The 17,100-nt window shown below is 34.6% G+C and overlaps 1 protein-coding gene across 6 annotated transcripts in view; it reads left to right on the top strand.

Moving 5' to 3' along the window:
• KDM6A (lysine demethylase 6A) overlaps window positions 1-17,100 on the top strand; it is a 185,488-nt gene that overhangs the window by 38,549 nt on the left and 129,839 nt on the right. For all 6 annotated transcript variants that reach the window (XM_088144732.1, XM_088144733.1, XM_088144729.1 and 3 more), the window contains exons 3-4: window positions 181-289; window positions 11,543-11,592. In XM_088144732.1, the coding sequence (XP_088000858.1) occupies window positions 181-289; window positions 11,543-11,592 (159 nt within the window). The remainder of the gene's footprint in view (window positions 1-180; window positions 290-11,542; window positions 11,593-17,100) is intronic.

Here is a 17,100-nt window from a genome sequence, read left to right as displayed (position 1 = left end):
TAAATATAATTGTATCATCATCACAGCAGTAAAATTAGGACATGTACATTTCTCTAAAAAAAAACTAATATTATATGATTACAAAATATGGGATCGCTTCTGAGCTTTGCAACAAAAGTCAACCTTAAAATATATGTTCTAAATAGAATAAGTTTATAAAGAATGTCCTTTTTTTTCCAGGCTGTTGGCTGCTATGAATCGTTAATATTAAAAGCAGAAGGAAAAGTTGAATCAGATTTCTTTTGCCAGCTAGGTCACTTCAACCTTTTATTGGAGGATTATCCGAAAGGTAAGTCTGTTATAATTTATTTTAGTCATTTTTTCTCAGAATCTTAGTTCAGTACTACATACATTGGACTTACATTTTTTCCCTTTTTTGGATAGGTAACATTATACAAAGTACATAAAAAAGCAATAATAAAAGAAATTAAAGGCAAGAGATAAAATAAAATCCAACTAAATTCATTTACACCAATACCATTCACTATACTTCTCTACATCTATACTATATATATACACACACATACACACACACACTATATATATATATATATATATATATATATATATATATATATCGTGCAATATATATATCCATGCAAACCACTCTTGCTTCCATTATGTCCATTCACTGATTCATATACTGACTTTTGTTTTTCATACCTCTCTGATGATCTCAACTCCATCCAACCACTTTATCAGTCTTTCGTCTGAACCCATTTACTCTTTCTTCATATATTTTTAGTGATTAGTTAGTTATTCATTATCTCTGTATGACCAAATTATCTTATTTCTTTTGTACTGATTGCTCCTTGTTTTCAGTCTCCATTTGTTCATCCCCATTCATTGATATCCGTGACCTTCTCTCTTCTTGTGTTACCACATGCACTTCTGAAGTAATCTGTTCCCATTATTTTTAATTTTTGTGTTTCTCTTGAACATATTCAAGTCCCTATTAATAAAATGGGCAGAAACATAATCCAATTTTACTTCTTTCAACTTTCATTCCTTGCCATAGGCTATGTAGTATCCACTACATTTCTACCAGCATTTGCATATCTCAATTTTTCCCATCCATTTTCTCATCTTTGGTAAATATTCAACCAAGGCAGGCAAATTTATGTACTTCCTCTAGTTTTTTGCCATTTATGTATAACTTGCAATCATTAATTCTGTTATATCTTTAAAAAACAACTATTTCTGTCTTCAGTATCTTTATTTTCAGATACATATTCCTCACTGTATCATACAATCTGATATTTGCTGCAAATCATATGGGTTCTTAGACAACAACATGTCATTGTCTCCATGCAAAAGTACATATACCTTTATGTCTCCAACAAGCACATTTCTAATGTCATCATGGGCATTCCTTACACATAAATACACTGACCAGTCAAGGGCATATTGCTACCAGCACTCATTCATTCTCTTTCAGCAGTCAGTTCTCCTTTCACATTGCCTCTTCTATATCTGTTTTTTCCCAAGATTCACTTTTGACATTGCTCAAAATGATGTGTCCCACATTCAGAACCTCTCATCATCACTGTTTCTTTCACTAATTCTGTCTTTCATAATGTACAATCAGATCAGTCATGGTTTTTGGTGCATTCCTTTGCCATGTGTTTGTGTGAATAGGTTAATGCTTAAACTACATATTTGACTTAAACAGACCTTTTTAAAACAGATACTCACCAAAGAATCACTGTTTTCTTTCATGCTTGAGTCTTTGAGTGGCCAGTCACTTTTCCTGTACTCTTGCTTCCATCTATCCATTCATATCACTTAAGGAAAACAGTTTTTCTTCCAAGATTGCACTCATTTAGAAAACCGACCCAGTTTTTCCCCAAACCCACCCCTGATTCTTTCGTTCCTTCTTATTCCTTGGAGTGTAACTAGCAACTATTACCAATATACGAATGTATAGAACAGCAAGCTAGATGGCACCAGTTCATACTTTCTGATGTGCATTTTAGTCGTTTCATACATAATTAAACCTATATCTTTTTTCCCATGCATGTATTCATCAACTCTACAAGATAAGAGCAATATTCCAATCTATTACATACTTCACCTTTCTCTTAGTTTCACACATTACACAACATATGTCTTTTTCTTTTCTTTCATTTTAATCATTAATCTATGCTCTTTTCTATATACTCTTATATTCTAAGTCATAATTTCACATATGCCATGGTTGTCAATAGATGAGCCCTTGCATGGTGACATCTATGGCTCATCATAGCTTTGCTCAACAGGCCCTTCACATAACTCAATTTACTAAGATAAAATATAGCCTATGTTATCACTTTAGTCATACCCATGCCTTACCCAGCATTCCCTGCTGACATTAAGTACACAGAAATAGTAATTTTTGGTACAATTTGGCCAGTAGGTTGAGAAGTGTAACCACCAAAAAAAAAAAAAAAGTTTTACCTAACCATGCTTATGCTATTCTATGTAAATTAGGATCCCTAATCTAAAAATTACCTCTGAAACCTCTCAATCTGCCACCAGTTAGGAAATACTGGATTCTCATTTGGATAATGCTACCAATAATTCTGCCTTCTACTTATTGTTTTTAGAATGATATTGACAGGAGGGCCATAAAAGACCTATTATATCTTTTATTGTCCTTTGGGTCTCACTGTTAACTGCTTAAAAAAGATAATTTCTGAAAATATTCAAGTTAGAGCAAGAATTCTATCTGGAGTATATTTTATAAATTGTTCTTGAGTTAAGTTTTTGAAGATAGTAATTAAGAAATAGATTAAGAAGATTGATACTAAATACTTGTACTTGAAATAAACAAACATAAATTACATTTATTATGAAAAATGTCATCTTGAAATACAACAGTATAAGTGCATAAGCAATCTTGTTCACAAATGATATTCATTTGGTTAAAGATTTAGAATGTACAATATATAGAGATACTTAGTAAATAATATGAATACTTCACTAACATTTTTGTATACAAGGAAAGGGGAAAATCATGTTGCCTCATTAATAAGAAAATCCAGGTATTACTGCACTGCATTTTTATATATTTACTGAATTAGAACAATGTACTCAGCTACAGTAGTGAATTTAGTTTTGAAACCTACTATTAATATGGTGGTAATATTTTATGCTAATGCAAAGATAGATCAGTTTTCTTCAATCTGTTATTAATGGTTTGCTTACATACTGGTGATACATTCCAATGTATGTATATCCATTACTAATAATAATTTCTTTTGATGTTGAGCTTGAGTGATTTGATCCTCATTAGAGTGGCAGCAAAGCAACACTATCCCCACATGTAGTATTTTTATATTATTGGTGAACTCTCTTAACTATGGGGGAGGGGGTACATTATTAGAAAGCAAAATGTACATGTAAGGTTCTGTTTGCTTTTTAGATTACATGCTTTTTAATTTCAATATTGAGGTTGTCTGAGCACCAGGATTTGCCTACTTGAGTAAAACCTCTTGCTGTCTCCTCTCCTATTTATATAGAAGGAATTTAGGGAAAAAAGAAAAAGACTCTTTTTCTTTCTTCTACTTTATCTTCTTCTGCTCTGTTATATAGCAGTTATGTACTCAGGTTTGGAGTTGGATGGCATCCTTGAATCTGATTTCTTGTTTGGGATGTCCCACAATGAGTTTAAGATTTCAAGAAAATGTCAGTGGGGGAGATGGATTCCTGGTAGAATTCCTAGCTTTTTTACATTACACATTGAAATCAGTGGAACTGTTTAAAATAATTAAGCCACGTAAGGCTTTAAAGATGATCACCGGCACCTTGAATTGCACTCAGAAAGCAACTGGAAGCCAGTGCAGATTACACAGCACTTGTGTTACTTGGGTGAACTGCGGGGCACCCAAAACTGCATGTACTGCTACATTCTGGACCAGTTGCAGCTTCCAGATGGTCTCAAGGGTAGCCCCATGTAGAGCTCGTTGCAGTAATCCAAAATAGGTGAATCTTTTTCAGGAGGGTACAGTGGGGCAAAAAAGTATTTACTCAGCCACCAATTGTGCAAGTTCTCCCACTTAAAAAGATGAGAGAGGCCTGTAATTTTCATCATAGGTATACCTCAACTATGAGAGACAAAATGGGGAAAAAAATCCAGAAAATCACATTGTCTGATTTTTAAAGAATTTATTTGCAAATCATGGTGGAAAATAAGTATTTGGTCAATATCAAAAGTTCATCTCAATACTTTGTTATATATCCTTTGTTGGCAATGACAGAGGTCAAACGTTTTCTGTAAGTCTTCACAAGGTTTTCACACACTGTTGCTGGTATTTTGGCCCATTCCTCCATGCAGATCTCCTCTAGAGCAGTGATGTTTTGGGGCTGTCGCTGGGCAACACGGACTTTCAACTCCCTCCAAAGGTTTTCCATGGGGTTGAGATCTGGAGACTGGTTAGACCACTCCAGGACCTTGAAATGCTTCTTACGAAGCCACTCCTTCGTTGCCCGGGCAGTGTGCTTGGGATCATTGTCATGCTGAAAGACCCAGCCACGTTTCATCTTCAATGCCCTTGCTGATGGAAGGTGTTCACTCAAAATCTCATGATACATGGCCCCATTCATCCTTTCCTTTACACGGATCAGTCATCCTGGTCCCTTTGCAGAAAAACAGCCCCAAAGCATGATGTTTCCACCCCCATGCTTCACAGTAGGTATGGTGTTCTTTGGATGCAACTCAGCATTCTCTCTCCTCCAAACATGACGAGTTGAGTTTAGACCAAAACATTCTACTTTGGTTTCATCTGACCATATGACATTCTCCCAATCCTCTTCTGGATCATCCAAATGCTCTCTAGCAAGCTTCAGACAGGCCCGGACATGTACTGGCTTAAGCAGGGGGACACATCTGGCACTGCAGGATTTGAGTCCCTGGCAGCATAATGTGTTACTGATGGTAGCCTTTGTTACTTTGGTCCCAGCTCTCTGCAGGTCATTCACTAGGTCCCCCTGTGTGGTTCTGAGATTTTTGCTCACCATTCTTGTGATCATTTTGACCCCACAGGGTGAGATCTTGCATGGAGCCCCAGATCAAGGGAGATTATCATTGGTCTTGTATGTCTTCCATTTTCTAATTATTGCTCCCACAGTTGATTTCTTCACACCAATCTTGCCTATTGCAGATTCAGTCTTCCTAGCCTGGTGTAGGTCTACAATTTGGTTTCTGGTGTCCTTCAACAGCTCTTTGGTCTTGGCCATAGTGGAGTTTGGAGTGTGACTGTTTGAGGTTGTGGACAGGTGTCTTTTATACTGATAACAAGGTCAAACAGGTGCCATTACTACAGGTAACGAGTGGAGGACAGAGGAGCCTCTTAAAGAAGTAGTTACAGGTCTGTGAGAGCCAGACATCTTGCTTGTTTGTAGGTGACCAAATACTTATTTTCCACCATGATTTGCAAATAAATTCTTTAAAAATCAGACAATGTGATTTTCTGGATTTTTTTTCTCATTTTGTCTCTCATAGTTGAGATATACCTATGATGAAAATTACAGGCCTCTCTCATCTTTTTAAGTGGGAGAACTTACACAATTGGTGGCTGACAATACTTTTTTGCCCCACTGTAAATTGGGCTTTGATCAAATAATTATACTGCGAGTCTGCTTGTATTCTGTTTTCAGTTTATCAGCTTCACTTAAATCTCTATATATATTTAGAAATGCAGACATACATGTTTTTATTTAATGCAACTGCTTTAAATGACTTGGTGTGTGGGAAGAACTAGAACAACAAATAAATAAAATTTGCAAATGCTTCAGGTGATCTTGTAAAGCAAAGGCTGTAAAACATGAATTAGGATTAGATAACTTCATCATAATTTGTTCAAGGGATATCAGATATATCAAATAATAAAAGAGAATATAAATTCTCACAATCTCATAAGAGATTAACATCTAAATATTCTTATATAGTAACAAATCATGTAGTAAAGGGTTTTGAATTAAAAATATAATAAATTGAAATCCTTAGAAGTGTCCTTACCAATAATAAGATTAGCCAGATGTGCTTCAGTCTCTTTTATCAGTTATCCATAGTTAGATAGGAATTCCCAGACTTAAAGCATACCGTTTTCATCTTTGCATCAAATATCACTGTTTACTGAAAATATTAAAATATCAAAATGAAAATTCTGATGAAACTGACTGTACTGCATAAAGCAAATAACAAAACATTTCTGGCATCCTGCTGTTGCTGAACTATGATTCCTAGCAGTCCTGGTCAATATAGTTGGTAGGCTATTTCATGAGAGATTCTCATCATGTAATAGACAATATGTTTAATGTTACTTAATGAAACTGAGGTTGATAAATGTTAGATCAGAAGCAATATATCCTTTTAAAAACCTAACATAATATGTAAATGTACAATTAAATATAAATGTACAAAAATGTTCATATGTACTCACACATGCACTCATATATATGTATATCCTGTTAATAGATAAAAGAGATTCTGGTTAGGCAGACAACACACAAAATAGATATTTTGTCATGCTTTTACTGAACATGTGAAGCCAACATTCATTGTACAAAGCATGTGAAGTTTTAGATTTAGCAACTGGTGATACCTCTTTTAACAGGAGGAAATCAAATGTTTCCTGCACCTTTTGATCAATCCTGTACATCAGCTTGGAGATATTGGCTTAAATTCATTGACATTTTTGAGCTTTCTTGCATGAACTGCTCACTTAAGTCACATCATAACATTTCAGTTGGGTTAAGGCTAGAACTTTAACTGTAAAATGTACAATTCTTTTGTTTCAGCCATTTTGTTGTAGTATTACCTTCATGTTCTTATGCTGTATGGTCCACATTCATTTAAATTTCAGCTTAATTTAATTCAATTGTTAATACAATTCAATTCTAATAATTATTGCAAACCATCTGTCCTGAGGCTGCAGAGCAGCCTCAAACCATGATATACCCATTATCATGCTTCATGGTTGGGATGAGGTTCTTTTGTTGGAATGCAGCATTTCATTCTCTATGAATGTAATGTGTCTCATCAGTGCCAGAAAGATTAATTTTCAACCTTTCAACTTTGTTCCAAAAGCCTGCTGGATCATTCAGGTGGTATTTAGCAAACTTGAGATGGGTAGCAATCTGGAGAGCAGTAGTTTCTTCATTGATTCACCCTCTCATGCACATCTGTTTTGTACATTTGAGCCAAATGCTCACCTGTTTAGAGTCTTTTTTTTTAAATAATAGTATGGGGCTTTCACCCTTGAGAATGACCCTGCAGTCCTTTACTTTTTCCCCTCATGAACAAGCTTGTTTTTAAATTTCTATTACAGAAAGGAAAAAGTATAGTCTACAAAAGGATTGGGTATGGGCTGTTCATACCCCTTTACTCCCCCTCAGCATTCTTTTTTCCCCTTGTTCCTAGATTTCTTATCCCTTCTTTAATTTTGGGCCTTTCTCACAACATTTCCTCTACCTCTGTCTTCCACTTTTTACTTTTCCTGGGCTACATTCCCTTGATATTCCTTCTAATCTTTACCACCCTACCATTCCCACTGCCTTTTCCTCCAATTCTTTCTTTACCTTTCCTTTCACATTCTCTCTTTCCCCTCCCTAGTTCCCAGGCACTACTTTCCTCCAACTCTTGATCCTTCCTAGCCTGTCTTTCCTACTATATATTCCTCTGCTGCTTCTGTCTGTTCAAGCTTTTTAAAAAGGTGCTGCAATTTTTAACATTGTTATTATTAGAATATTTAATAGCATCATAAAGTAAATGAATACAAATGGGTCTCCAGCACTGCCCATTTGGTACATGTCCTTTAACATAGAGATTAGCTTTTTTCATCACTACAAAAATGTTCTCGCATTAATTCTTTAGTGTATGTGTTGAAGATTTCATAATTTCTATGAAACTATGAGACTTAACTGTGAGGCAAAATGACCCATTGTAAGTTAAATTAGTGTCTGTGTTTAAGAGATAAAGGGGACTTCCTGTTTTCACACTCTCTCTTCAAGATGTGGCTTAGATAGAAATGAAGCTTTTTTTAATCCTCATATATTTCTTAATAAATATAGTTTTTTTTTCTAAATATAAATGTCTGTTAGGTTTTATCACAGGTAATTGACGTGTAAAAGAACTCAAAAGTACTGGAAAGACATACATAGTATAATGCAGAAAACCTTGAATTTAAATTTGAAATGAAACCACAACTTTTCCTACTAGGTATAATCTTAGAAAAAATCAACAAGAAGTACCAGAATTTAATGAGATATATGCTTAAAGCAGTGAGAATAAACTTTGCTCAACACTGGAAGAAAGACAATGCCAACAATATCTGGGAATTTAAAGAATACACAGCAATGACAAAACTAACAGTATACTTACACAATAGAAGTTTAACTAAATTTAAGGAAGAACGTTTCCTATATATGCAGTACAGCACACAGCATGGTAAATAGTAAACAGTCATGGCTTTTAATGGGGCCTGGATGTCCACAAACATCACAAATTAGCAAATGTATAAAAAGAGGGGAGTTAGAAACCAATAGTTTTGCTTTAATTATTCTCTCTCTCTCTCTCTCTCTCTCTCTCTCTCTCTCATTTTTGTGGTATTTTTAGGTATTTTAACTTGTTAAATTTGCTTCATCTATCTTTGTTCCCCTTTTGTTGGACACACACACACACACACTACAGTGGAGATTTTAATGTTAAGTAATTAGCTTAAGATTGAAATCATTATCATATAACCAATACTTTGCTATGAGTTTCAGCGGTTCTTTTTTTATTGTTATATTTAACTTTGGATGAAAAGCCAAATAATTTTATGCTTATACTATTGACATCCTAAATGGTAATTAATATTAATAGATTTTTCCTTTCCTTTCCCTGTTTTTAATACTCTAAGCTATCTAAATAATAGAATGTTAATAATCTCTAATCATGTCATATAATCATCACTGTATTGAAACAATACAATGTATCAAGGTTTATAACAATATAATAAAAGTGGTAAATATCTGTTAGCATTAATTACTATTTGGGCAAAGCCCATACTCTGCAGCCAAGACAACTATATTACTGACATTTATAATGTGGGATGTTCTCAACTTAATTACTCAGTATTCCTTCAACATTTGCTTCTATTCAGGAATGAATCCTCTCACAAGGGCTTCTCCTAAATTCAGATTTCCAACAGTATGAGATGATGCCATTAGTTTCAATATCAAATAAGAGGAATATTTGTCAGTATGATTATGTTTAGGGTCCAATTTACAGTCTCCCCATAACTCTTAGCTGTTCAGGGTCTAACCCAGGGCTCCCCAAACTCTTCAGCTTATCGACCCCTTTTCAGTTTCAGATTGTTCATTGACCCCCCCAAACATTGATTATATGAAAATAATGTAATAAATACTATTTTAAGTAGTAGTACCATGAAAAATAAGATTAATTGACCCCAATCAACCTTCCATCATTTATCGACCACCTATTAACCCCCAGGCTTTTACCGACCCCCTTTTGACCCTCAGCCATTTATCGACCCCTTGGATAGTCCCATTAACCCTTGCGGTTCAATATTGACCGCTTTGGGGAACCTTGATCTTATCTATGCCTATTGTGGTGGATTGCAGTAGAGTGCAAGGGAGGGGATGCATTCCAGGAAGGCCAAGAAGACAAAAGACAACACAGTCCAGAGATGGAGCGTGGGAAGCATAAGAGGTTCAGATAGCCATTCCCTAGAATCTCCCAGGGTATTTCCACTAGTTGCAGTAGTATAGATTTAGTCTGGCACGTTTCTGTCTGTATGGTGTAATCAATAAAGGAACTGAATTTGGATGAACTGTTTCCTCACTCTTCTTGGATTGGGCCTGACACCTATATATACATATATAGTTTTACCTTGGATTCAATTGTTGATCATCCTAATATGCAACAGTATCTTGCAAGATTTTACTGGTGGCTTATTTGCTCCAAAATTATACTGGGGACAGTCTAAAATATTTGGAAGTTTGGATTTCATATTTTTTTAAAGGATTTTTGTAAAGTATTTCCTTTTTTTTTTTTTTTACTTTTTGGATGTCCTCTCAAAAGATTATGAAATACTTGAATCTTACTTTCTCAGTGCTTTTGTAGCAAATATTTTTATACTAATTAACAGTCATGGTTTCTATCAAAGGATATGGAAACTATAGTTTTGTAAAATTGTTAAGAATTCAGCATTTTAAAGCTATATTCACACTACTATATTTCCTGAATCTATGTTGACAGAGTGTTTCTCTATTATATTTGTTTGCTTACAGTAAAGGTAGGCACTTAAAAATCACATTTTATAAATTATATAAGAAATGTGAGCAGTACTATGAAATACTTCAGTGAATTTCCCTGAAATGAGATGAGACTCAGAGATGAGTTTCCCTAGTATACTCCCTTCTTTAAAATAGTTATGTAATACTTACAGGGATGTTGATGCCTTAATGAAAGCATTTTAATTTCTGCATTACATCTGAGATATGTCAAGAAATATAAATCATGATTGTTTCTATGAAGATATTTGCTCATTTTCTTTATTCTCAAGCAAAACATTCTAAGCCACAGTTTTAGCACACATTATTTTTTAAAAATAAATTTATGTTATCTGATATAACATATATTTTATATTGTTTAAATATATCAGAGCGCTGATATTTGGGCTTAATTTCATTAATTTAAAACATAATGTGTTTAGATTGTTCTCTTAAATAAATTTTAGGCTTTTGAAAGGTCCTCGATAATTTTTAAAAAGAAAAAAAAAGAATCTGTCTTTCCAATAATTTAATTGTTAGCTTTTGAATCAAAAAACAAATACCCAAATGCCATGATAACATCATGTTTTGAAAAAATCTTCATCTAGTACAAATAAAAGTATAAAAGTACTCTGATTAAGTGATCTAATTATCACACCGATAAAGTGATTACAATTAATTGAGTACAGTATGTCTTTCAAAAAGAGCTAGTTTCATCAGATTTCTTACAGGGCAGAAAATAATGTATTCCTTTTATAAAAAAAAAAATATCACTGATGGAAATGTTGGTAATATTTAAAAAAAGAATTGTAAATAAAAAATAGCATCATTTGCATTAAGCAGGATTTCTTCAGGTGGTGTATAATCACCAGAATGTACATATTGTTTAAATCAAACCTGTAAATATAAATAAATGCATGCAAATATGAATGTAAATATTAGTAAGTGCACATATGTATAACAGTTTTGCTGAATTTCTGTATTAATGGGTATTGTATGATTTTGTTTCTGTTCCTAATGCCCATGCTGTTAGCAACTTTTATGACTACATACATCATTTTTATTTATGTAGTCAGAATATTACTGTCCCTAACCCAGTAGATCAACTCTGGGAAATTTAAAGAGGAAAGGAAAAAACAACAATTCAAATAAGCTCAGGTGAAATTTGGGAACTTATAATGAGGGAAAAATAAAATGTATTTTATTTAAATATATTCACCTTTGTGGCACTGTACTTCCTATTGCTTGTTGTTTTGTTTTCTAATAATTTTTTTTAAAATTTCAGCATTATCTGCATACCAGAGGTACTACAGTTTACAATCTGACTACTGGAAGGTCTGTATAGATTTAAATTGTCAACAATTAATATGTTTTTCTACTTTATAGAGAAATATTTAATCTGTTACCTCTACAGTGCTTATTTTTAATTATTGTTTACACTGATATTTACCATGGCTACAATTTCCATGTTAAGAATATAGTAATATCACTACTGGATGCCAGTTTAGTCTAGCATCCTGTTTCTCACAGTGGCCAATCAGACACTTGAGTGTATTGGTCTTCTCTTGCAGTGTTCCCTAGTAATTGATATCGTAGTGATGTCATTTTTGAACCCAGAAGCAGTTATATGTTCATTGCTAGTTTACTGTTCCATGAATTTGTCTTACAATTCTAAGTCTCCTAAGTGATCAGTACGGACGACTTTTGGACGTGAATGGTGTTGATAGTGTTTGTCAGTTCAATTTTATTGGAAGACCTTGGGTTTCAGAATTACAAAAGGCTAAGAAAGTTTAATTCTATTGTGCAGCAATTAGAATTCTAATTAATGTTTCAAGGGTAATGTTACAGTAGCACAGGTTTCCTACTGATCACTAATATGGAATTCAGCAACAGCTGTTGCACAATGAGAGGATATGTTCATCAAACTAACCATCAAAGCTACAAGATTTCTGATTACTGTAATCATGACCAGTTCAGAATTCCTCAGTATATGTTCCTTGGATTTCATACCCTCCCCCCTATTTGCATCACTTAGCACTATTTTAATACCTATTCCTGTTGTTTGGAGGGGTGCTTATGAACTATTTGCAAACCGTATTTGTTTTTATCTGAAAAGTTGGCCTTTTCTCTGGTGACTCTAAAATTCAGATATTTTATGAACAAGTTAAAAAGCAATGACCCAGTGTAGATCCCTAGATGTCACTATGAGATTCACTTTGCAAGATACACTTATTTATGGTATCAGGAATTTTATTTCTTTGTCATAATCTGAACATTTACCCTTACTTCCTTGATTGTCTTAATCAGGTTAGCTCTGTAAACTCTTGATATACAGAGTGACACCACTTTCAATATCCTCTTCCATTCTGTATTATTGGTACCCAGAGAGAAATGCATCATACTGATTCTCTTTTCCCTAGGTTGCAATCATACCATCCAACAAGCTCTCCTACTCTTGTTGGCTTATCTCCAGTTGTGTGTTTAAAAACTGTCTTTTTTTCATACTATATTTGTATATTGTTGTTCATTGTGTCTGCGCTTTTTGCTTTCAGTTCTAAAATGTCCAGCAGTAGATATCCTATGGCACATTGCCCTCAGGTTTAACTACAGAGCTTTCCTCTATCATCTTGCTGATTCTGCTTTTGCATCCTTGTATATTATTTTGTACTAAATTAACATTTCCTTTATAAATAAAAATCAACAATTTTTTAGCAGCATTTTACGTCATCCGTAAAAAAGGCAACATAAAGCAAGTACTTGATGCACTTTTCTACTAAATGACGTAGGACAATGCACTGGTTGAGCATTAACTGCCCTACTCTAAATTTAGCTTGCTTCTCCACCAGATTCTGTTCTATACCATCCAATCAACTAGTTTCTCATGAAGCTGACTAGATTGTTACTATGCTTAACAAGCTAATTGGGCTGGAGTTAGCCAGATCCCTTCTCACTTTTTTGTGTATTGGAACTGTTACGTATGTAGTCGAAACCTTGAGAATGACAGGGAAGCCAATGTTGAAGCCCACAATTCTTGCATTTATCTTTACTGATGACATAAGAGAGATATCCAAGCCTGAATTGGCTTTTCTGGAGAAAAATTGGACAAATAGAAACAAATGGAGGTAATGAGAGATGACGTTATTAGCTAAATTGTCAGAGTAAAAATAAATAAGTCCTAGAGGCCAGATGTTGTTAACCAAAGAGTTCTTAAAGAATTTCAATATGAAATTGCTCATCTTTTCACAAAATAACACAACTTCTCTTTAATGATGGCATCTGTTCTTAAGGATTGAACAGTAGTCAGTGTGACCTCAGTTTTTAAAAAAGGATTGAGGGAAGATAAAGGAAACTATCGATCAGTTAAGTTTAGTATCTGTTCTAGATACTAAAGTAGCTGAAAGTATTATTAAAGAGAAAATAAGCAAATACATAGAATAAGCTTTTAGAGGGTATCAATAAACATGTATAAAAAGCTGACCCAACAGATGCAGCATACATGGATTTTCAAAAAGCCTTTGACAAGGTCCCTCAGCAAAAAATTCTGAGCAAACTCAGCTGCTGTGAAATAAAAGGACAGGTAGTTTTATAGATCAAAATAGCAGGAAACAGTAGAAATAAGTCGGCAGTTCTCACCTTGGCTAAATGTGCAAAGAGATTATGTTGTGACCAGTGTTTTTTAACTTGTATATAAATGATTGGTATTAGAGGTTGCTGAACTGGCAATAATTGTTCAGGAAAGAAATTCTGAGGTCACAGGGCATTTTGATGAAAATGTCAAACCAATGTACATCCACTTTTTTTTTTTTTAGGCAAATTCCATACTCTAGAGTTATTACAAAGAGAATACTATTACACCAACTGTTATTCTAATCTTCTATCCAGATTTTGTTGTACAATTCAGTATAAAGTTGTTATTATTAATATGAAGCAGGCATATATAGGCATGATAGTTGGGACATAGCACAGTAGGAATTCTCAGTTTTTAAATATGTCAATTTGGTTGTTTAATTTAGTAATGATATATGAATGTTTAGTTTTGTGAGTAGGAGGTTTAATAATTTGTTTAACAAAATTATTGTTTGAAATATTAGTAGCCTGAAGATGATTGCTTTTCTGGTTTTGGTATAGGTTAAAACATTCCGTTCAGTACATTATTAATACCTAGAATATGTCAGTGATTGTGTTAGTATTTTGAGATTAATTTTAGATTGGCCAAGAACAATAAATAAATATTTATGCAATCCTAATTGTAGTTCAGAATATAATGAGAAATCAGTTGATGAGGGTTATAATCATTTGTTAGATAGAGATCCTATGGTGACAGGCCATTTATGTGCATGTATATATGTGTGTATGTAAACTTAGGTTCCCCATTATTAACATAGATTATTGCAAACAGTGTAGTAAAAAATATAGTGTGCTAAAATCCTTTGGGAATTTAGTGGCAAAGCTGTTCTACATTCTTAGTAGTTAATTAATTAAACATAGAAAAGTTTAATAGCCTGGATTTAGTGAGTACTTCCAGGTAGCAGAAGCTTGTACAGGGCAAAATATCATTACAGTATGCCTCCCTTTAAAAAAGGCTAATTAAGGAAGGAGGATGGCTTTTCAAAATTAGAATTTTCCCGAGTATAGTATCTAGTTCTTCTTGGTTGAGTCTTGAACCAGAGTCCTGGTGGCTAGCCACAAAGCAGGAAACAGAAGCACTATGCAACTCTGGGATCTGCAGGTGCTTAAGAGCCCAGACCAAAAGATGTAGTGCTAGGTATTGGTTTTTCTCTACCAGAATGAGGCCTCCTTGAACATAAACACTTATTTGGAAGTAAAAAACCTATTTTGAATCATAAGAATTGGATGGGGCTATATGTGCCATTGAGTACAACATCCTGCTTAGTACAGGAATCCAAATTAAAGCAATCCCAGCTGTGTAACCACTACCTGAATACATCCAGTGGAGGGAATCTATCACCTCCTGTGCAATTGGTATCACTGTCAAACTGCTCTTACTGTTTACATGATTTTTCTGTCAATTTGAATTTGTCTTTTATAACTTTAAATTCCCTATTCTTTCTTACTGTCTGAGCAGAATGATTTTTAAAAAGTTGCTACATTTGGTTAAATTACTTATAGGATTGATTGATTGATTGATTGATTGGATTCATATCCCACAGCAATCTGAAGAGACTTGGGGGATTACATGATATAAAAAGGTTAATTAAAACATCTCTAGTACCTCTAACATAAAAATGAAATATCTGGGTCATAAAATCAACTCAGCAACAGTAAAGAAGCAGAAATAAAAACAAGAAAGAATAAAATATGGTGCAAATCCTGAGTGAAGCTGGAATGCTTTCTGAAATAGCTCAGTTTTTAACATCCTTCTGAAAGCTGTATTTCAGAACTTGGCAAGAGTTGATTGGCTTGTCTCAGCTCTTTTGTTTTTCTCTTAAGTTGGTTTTTCTTGTCAGTTTACTACTTCTATTAATTTTTATTTGTTCAACTGAGTTGTAATGGGTTCTTGACCATAATAAAGTATATTCTATTCTAAATCCCTTATGTGACTTGTACTCTGAAGTGATAAAGACAGTCTTCACTTTCTGTGTATTTGGAGAGTACTATCATATTCTCTTTCTGCCGTCTTAAGGTAAACATAGTTCTTTCAGTCTCTCTTCATGGGTTTTAATTTCTAGTTCTCTGATCATCCTTCGTTCCTGACTCTGATTCCTTCTTAAAATTGTGATACCCAATGTTGCACACAATACTGTTGGTGGGGAGTGTCCAAAGCAGAACAGTGTGGATTTATTCCATTTTATTATACTGATTCTTTTTCTTTTAGAATCATAGAATCATAGGGTTGGAAGAGACCTTGGAGGTCTTCTAGTCCAACCCCCTGCCCAAGGCAGGAGTTCTCATACCATCTCAGACAAATGGTTGTGCAATCTTTTCTTGAATACCTCCAGCACCCACAACTCCAGGAGGCAAGCTGTTCCACTGTTTAATAGTTTTCCATGTCAGGAAATTCCTCCTTATTTCTAGGTTGGATCTCCCACCCATTGCTTCTTGTCCTACCCTCAGGTGCTATGGAGAATAAATCAACACCCTGTTCCCTGTGGCAGCCCTTCAAGTATTGGAAGACTGCTATCATGTCTCTCCTCAGTCTTCTCTTTGTTGAGTTAAACATACCTAGTTCTTTTAGCTGTTCGTCATAGGATTTAGTCTCCAGACCCCTTATCATCTTTGTTGCTCTTCTCTGCTCTATTTCTAGGGCCTCAGCATTTTTTTTGAGTTGTGGTGACCAGAACTGGATGCAATATTCCAAATGTGGTCTCACCAGCGTGGAGTAGAACAGTACTATTACTTCCCTTGATCTTGATACTATCCCTCTGTTAATGCAGCCCAGGACTTCATTGGCTTTTTTGGCAGCTGCAGCACACTGCTGACTTATATTAAAGCGGTGGTCCATCAGGACACCTAGATCCCTCTCATAGGCACTACTATTGAGCCAGTACTGCCTGTCCTTTACTTGTGCATCTGGTTTTTCCTGCTTTAGTGCAGGACTTTACTTTTCTCTCCACTGAACTGCATCTTGTTGGATAGGGCCCAATGCTTAAGTCTGTGAAGATTCTTCTGAATCTTGAATCTATCTTCTGAAATGTTAGCAATTCCCTCCAGTCTTGTGTCATCTGCAAATTTGATGAGCACCCCTTCAGTCCCCTCATCTAGGTCATTTATGAAGATGTTGAAGAGCACTGGGCCCAAGACAGAACCTTAAAGTACCCCACTGCATACTTCCCTCCACATAGATGTGGTTCCATTAAGGATCACACGCCAAGTGCAGTTGGT

The sequence above is a fragment of the Python bivittatus genome, unplaced genomic scaffold (genome assembly GCF_059951505.1).
Source record: "Python bivittatus isolate LINGU-HERP-01145 unplaced genomic scaffold, Pbiv_v1 ctg000350_np1212, whole genome shotgun sequence".
Taxonomy (NCBI): Eukaryota; Metazoa; Chordata; class Lepidosauria; order Squamata; family Pythonidae; genus Python; species Python bivittatus.
Note: the sequence above shows the minus strand (reverse complement) of the source record. Positions and strands in the feature narration are given on the sequence as shown.